Source organism: Mastomys coucha, unplaced genomic scaffold (assembly GCF_008632895.1).
Source record: "Mastomys coucha isolate ucsf_1 unplaced genomic scaffold, UCSF_Mcou_1 pScaffold21, whole genome shotgun sequence".
Taxonomy (NCBI): domain Eukaryota; kingdom Metazoa; phylum Chordata; class Mammalia; order Rodentia; family Muridae; genus Mastomys; species Mastomys coucha.
The window spans coordinates 98,812,180-98,818,077 of record NW_022196904.1 but is presented as its reverse complement, the minus strand read 5'-3'; the positions used below and the strand labels follow the sequence as shown (position 1 = coordinate 98,818,077).

Sequence of the window (5,898 nt, the reverse complement as noted above, 5' to 3'; positions counted from 1 at the left end):
TTTTCTTTGCTCTTCATTAAGACCATGAGTCAAAGCCTGATACCATACAGGATTACGATTTTGAATAGCTGTATGGGGGAGGAAGAGAATGAGAAAAAGAACATTTCATGATAAATAATGAAACCAACTGCTTCTTTCCACCCACACCCCCCCACACCAGAATGAAAGGCATACCCCACAATTGCCTGGCTCATCCGTTTCTATATAAGTAATAATGTATTAGACGACAGAAACAAAATTAATCTAATTCCCATAAAAGAGATTAAAACTAAAATTTGAGAATGGAGATGTAACTTGATGGAAGGCAATGCTTACCTAGAATGGGAGATACCCTGGATCTAATCCTCAGGCACCAAATAAACCACACAAATATAAGTGTGTAAGAAAGGTAACTTTGCAGTTCAAGATGAAATTATAATGACCATAAATATTTTATAAGCTAAACCATGGTCATTTTTATGTAGAAAGAAAAAGAAAAATGTCTCCAAATTGCCATAAAAATGAAGGCATCATATGGTTCACAGCATCTGTAACTCCAGTTCTAAGAAACTGGCCTATGCATACCCTTTGATCTCCATAGGTACACATTCATATTTGGGCACCCACTAGAGACCCATCTACAAATAATACAGAACAAAATAAAAATAGTATGGAACAGTAAAATTGCACATAAAAACTTGTATGTAGGCCAAGAATGTGAATACAGCAAGTGGTTGGTTGTCTAGTATGACACTCTGCAGATTGGATTTCCTGTGCTACATAAACCATGTATTATTCTGTGACTCCAGAACTTGGGAGCAAGAGGCAAGAGAATCAGAAGTTGAGGGTCGTCCTCAGCAAGATACTAAACTAAACCAAGGCTGAAATACAGGAAATCCGATCTCAAAAAGGAGAGGGAGAGAGAAAAGAAAAAAAAAAAAGAATCTTCCAAACATGTTAATAGAGAAATAAACCAGTACTCAGCTCTTGCTGAGGCCCTATAGGTTTTTAGTTCCGAGAACCTATGGTAGTAGAGGACTGTGTCCTTTGATTCCTGTGTGTATACAATGCATAGTAAAAAAAAATTTTTTTAAAGTTAAATTTTCAGGGCTGGCGAGATGGCTCAGCGGGCAAGAGCACTGACTGCTCTTCCTAAGATCCTGAATTCAAATCCTAGCAACCACATGGTGGCTCACAACCACCCTTAATGAGGTCAGACACCCTCTTCTGGAGTGTCTGTAGACAGTTACAGTGTAGTTACATATAATAAATAATAAATAAATCTTAAAAAAAATTAAAATTTCAATTAATATAATCTAAACTGCTAGGGGAATGTTGGCACATGCATTTAGCACAGCACTAGGGAAGCAGAGGCAGGCAGATCTGAGTTCAACGCCAGCCTAGTCTACAGAGTGAGTTCCAGGACAGCAGGGCTGCACAGAGAAACCCTACATAGAGAAGAGACCATGTCTCAATAAACTATACAAACAAATCAGAAAGAAAGGAAAAGGAGGAAAAAAATTCTAAACTGATTAGGTTTAGGTGTATTAGGTATGACTTTTTTTTTAAGGGAGAAGGGGGCTGACATGTAATCACATGATTTTTCTGTTTCAATATTATTATATCTTTGTATGGACCTATAACCGACATGTTTTATCTCTACAAAAATACGATGGCAGGAAACAACAATAAGTGTAAGTAGTCCTATAACCAATTAATTCTTGATGCTATATAGTTAATAAAAAATACCCATGCTGGGCTGGAGAGATAGGTCAGCCATTAAAGGCTTGGCTCACAACCAAAAAATACCCATGCTTTTGTAGCCTTATACCAAACTGTTACCAATGTAAACGTGGTAACACTTGGTTGTTATCATTACTATGGGAGACTGAAGGAAAATCACCACAGGTTCAAGGGCAGCCTAAAGATCCAATAATCAGTCACTTCAGGACTCTGAAACACCCTGCATTCACAAAAACATTCCCACCATATAAGTAATTGAGTGGGTGGAGGGAAGCACCAAATACTGCAAATCAAATATGTGGGATTTTAACTATAATTTTTGAAATACACTATTTTCTTATAATGTACATCTTTCTAATTATAAACTAAATGTAGTAGACTAAAGGAAGAAGCCAAACATGGAGGTACACGTTAAAGGAATCTGGGTCTATACAGGAAGTTCCGGTTTTAAAATAGGAGGAAAGAATTCCCTATATGTCAAAGCAAACAAATACTTTGCCTCACTTCTTGTCTAAGGGACGGACACAACAAGAATAGATTTGTTGCTGGGCAGTGGTGGCGCACTTATGCCAGGACTTGGGAGGCAGGGGCAGGCTGGTTTACAGAGTGACTTCCAGGATAGCCAGGGATATACAGAGAAACCATTGAGTGAGGTAGCAATGTCCATATTCCAGTGTTTTGTGATTGTTGATTTGTTCAGTTATATGGCTATATTTATAAGAAATTGGCTTACTTTGAAATATAGCTTTAAAGATTTGATACTCATCAACAGGGTTGTCTTCATCATCAATGATTGTGGAATAGCCTTCCAGAGCAGTTTCCTCAGCATCATCTTCTTCCCAATCTTCATCATCTCCATCTTCACCAGCCTGTTTTGCCAGGATCTCCAAATATTCCTGTCCATCTTCATCAATATCATCTTCATCACTCCCCAGTTCTTCTGCCAATTAAGTTATTTATGACAAGGAAATGTTGTGTTACTCAGAAATGTGAAAATCAAATCAACACTCTAAATTAATTATAAATCTTGGGGGAAAAAAAGGAATAAGCGGGGCCGTGGTGGTGCACGCCTTTAATCCCAGCACTTGGGAGGCAGAGGCAGGCGGATTTCTGAGGCCAGCCTGGTCTACAGAGTGAGTTCCAGGACAGCCAGGGCTACACAGAGAAACTCTGTCTCGAAAAAACAAAAGGAAAAAACAAAAGAAAACAAAAACAAACAGACCAACAAATATGAAGGAATAATTCAAGACATTAGTGCTTAAATTACACGTTCAGCAATAAAAGAAATAAAAATTCCCACAGGTGTCCTTGAACCCTAACTACAATTCAACTGACAATAAGGTAGTTAAAACTTTGTTGCTCCACATAGCCCCATTTCAGGACAGGCCTTATAGAGGTTCTCTTTATAGAGAACCTGCCTTAAAAAAAAAAGAGAGAGAAAAGAGGAAAGCTGGTTGTGAGGTATTTTATTTGGTGAGAGCAATAACTGTTATCAAAATCAATCAATTCATGTGTCCTGTCCAATATCTAATTCCCTTCAATGTAGTTTTGTATGTGTAAGTGTATCATAAATGTGCACTGTCTGTACAGGCCAGAATAGAGCAGTGGATATGATCTACCTGCCTCTACCTTTACAGTGGAGTTATATGGTGCAGTGATAAAATTCAGGCTTTGTGCATTCTAGGGCAGCACTCTAGCAACTAGAGATATAATTCCAGATTGTCTTCTCTTTTGCTTTGAGAAAGGACTTCCCTTTGAAGTCCCGTAACTTGTTCTGTAAACCATGCTGGCCGCCAGACATCTGCCTGCCTCTGCCTCCTGAGTGCTGGAAGTAAATGTGTGTGCAACTACATGGGCTTGTTTTCAAACTCTTCAAAATAATGTCTTCTATGAGAAAGAAAAATTTCAACTTAAAAAACAAAACAAAACAAAAACATCACCACAAAAACAAACCATGGACTCGCTATTTAGTGTAGGCTGACCTTACACGGGAGAAGCCAAGGAGTGTCTTAGACCATCAGGCACTGGGGTACTATACCTGGTTTCCTAGGAATGAATTAGAAAGCTTTGGCTACTATGCTAAGAAAACCCTATGATGTTTCTAAGCATAACCACCGTTTCAGTATAGCATAAGCCCCTTACCAGTTTCATCATCATCCTCGGCATCGTCATCATCGTCACTGTCATTCTCATGTTCTGCATGGCAGGCATATGCTCTTTTTAATCCATTAAATAATAGGATAAATGCTGGCAAAATCTGTCCTGAAACCTGATTTAAAACCTGTGGTATTTGTTCCATATCAATAAGGGCACACAGGCCAAGAACACACATCTTCCTGTCATGAAGCCTAAAACAGTAAATAAAAATGGAAATTTCACTTTTATCTACTTGATTACTTAGACTACCTCTAAAAGTTACAATTTATTGTTACTTACCCCAGAAAACAGTCAACATCATTAAGCCATTGTGTGATAAAATGGTTTGTAACAGGTTCAACATTATTTGGGAAGCGAAGATTTTCTAAGGTATTAAGCAGTAGGTGTGGATTATAATACAATGCTGCAATTGCAACCTGCAGGCACATTGTTCGGAGTTCACTTGTTTTAACCTCTCTGGTCAGTCTCTCCAAAGCTGCTTCCACGAATAATGGAATACACTGTAAAGAAAGATTACAAGATTTAATAAGACTCCATTTACATTATACCTAGCTTAATCTACTATCTAAAACATGATTAATTTATGTAACAAACATTTAACAAAGTTGTTCTTTAGGGTTATAATAATACGAAGAATATACACACTCCCATCAAAAGTATGACTAAGACCAACATGCTGAAGCCTTGAACAGAAGAAACAGAGCCTCACTGACCTGATCAATGCCCCGGCCTTTGCACTGTAGTATGATGACCTCTAACAATTTTGCTGCATGGCATTCTGCATCTTCTCCTGCAACTCCAGTAAGAACCTGACCAACACAGAATATAAATTGTGAAAAAAAAAATGTATAAATCAGAAAAATTATCCCCATTCTTATGTATAACTATGCATTTCCATTTCAAATTTAAATGACTAAGTAAAGGCGATAGATGGGTTACAATGTACCTTCCTGGCATCCCAATTTCTAATATATACATATTATGAATTCTTATTCTGGATTCTATCACAAAGGAGTAAACTAGAACACCTAACCTTTCTAAAGGAAAACTGGCTCTCCTAATAAACAAAACAAAAAACTCACTAAACCAAGAGTGATTATTACAAATGCTTGTAATAAAGTTCTAGACTGAGGCAGGAGGATCTGTCTGATACCAACTATAAAACCACAAAATATAAAATAAAAAGGCAAATGTCAGAGTAGTTTCAGTTCTATTGTTGGGTCATTTTGTTTGTCTGAAGATAAGGTTTCTCCATTTAACAGGGTAGTCTGGAATTTGCTGGCTTTAAATCACAGGGCTGGAATTAAAGGTGTGTACCACCAAACTCAGCCAAACCATTGCATTCCCCTCTTGCAAATCTCTCTAAGGTCTCATCTTAAAACAAACAGAAAAACCCCTCACGTTATAGCTGTATATTCAGAATCTTCTGTTTGCTGGGCAAGTGCACAAACTTACTGTGTTTTGCTTTATTTCAATTTTTTTGGGGGGTCATGATGTCAAACTTGCTATATAAACATGATGACCTTGACTCTTAATCCTGCTTCAACCCATAACCCAATTGGTAAATCACGCCTTTCTCCGAAATAATTTAGAACATTAAAGCCCTTGTCTTATCCAGGTGTGCTGTGTTCAGCACAATAAAAAAGTATTCTATCGCCAGGCAGTGGTGGCACACGCCTTCAATCCCAGCACTTGGGAGGCAAAGGCAGGAGGATTGCTGAGATCAAGGCATTATCATTTCATAACCTGGTATTATAAAATGGGTCTACCAGCCGGGAGGTGGCGTCATGCGCCTTTAATCCCAGCAGTTGGGAGGCAGAGGCAGGCAAATTTCCGAGTTTGAGGCCAGCTTGGTCTACAAAGTGAGTTCCAGGAAAGCCAAGGCTACATAAAGGAACCCTGCCTCAAAAAAACAAAAACAAACAAACAAAAAAAAGCAAAAAAGGGGCTTACCTTTTTACACATACTGTATATCATCTCAAGATACTTGGTATCAGATAGAAGGGTGTCTGTATCAAC

General features: G+C 38.1%; 1 protein-coding gene across 1 annotated transcript in view; it reads right to left on the bottom strand.

Moving 5' to 3' along the window:
• Positions 1–6: 6 nt before the first annotated feature.
• Ipo7 (importin 7) overlaps positions 7–5,898 on the bottom strand; it is a gene marked incomplete at its 3' end in the record, with an annotated part of 34,939 nt that continues 29,047 nt past the window's right edge. The window contains exons 19-24 of the mRNA XM_031384931.1: positions 5,833–5,893; positions 4,593–4,688; positions 4,159–4,379; positions 3,865–4,070; positions 2,456–2,662; positions 7–68 (exon numbers count right to left, since the gene is read on the bottom strand). Coding sequence (XP_031240791.1) covers positions 7–68; positions 2,456–2,662; positions 3,865–4,070; positions 4,159–4,379; positions 4,593–4,688; positions 5,833–5,893 — 853 coding nt within the window. The remainder of the gene's footprint in view (positions 69–2,455; positions 2,663–3,864; positions 4,071–4,158; positions 4,380–4,592; positions 4,689–5,832; positions 5,894–5,898) is intronic.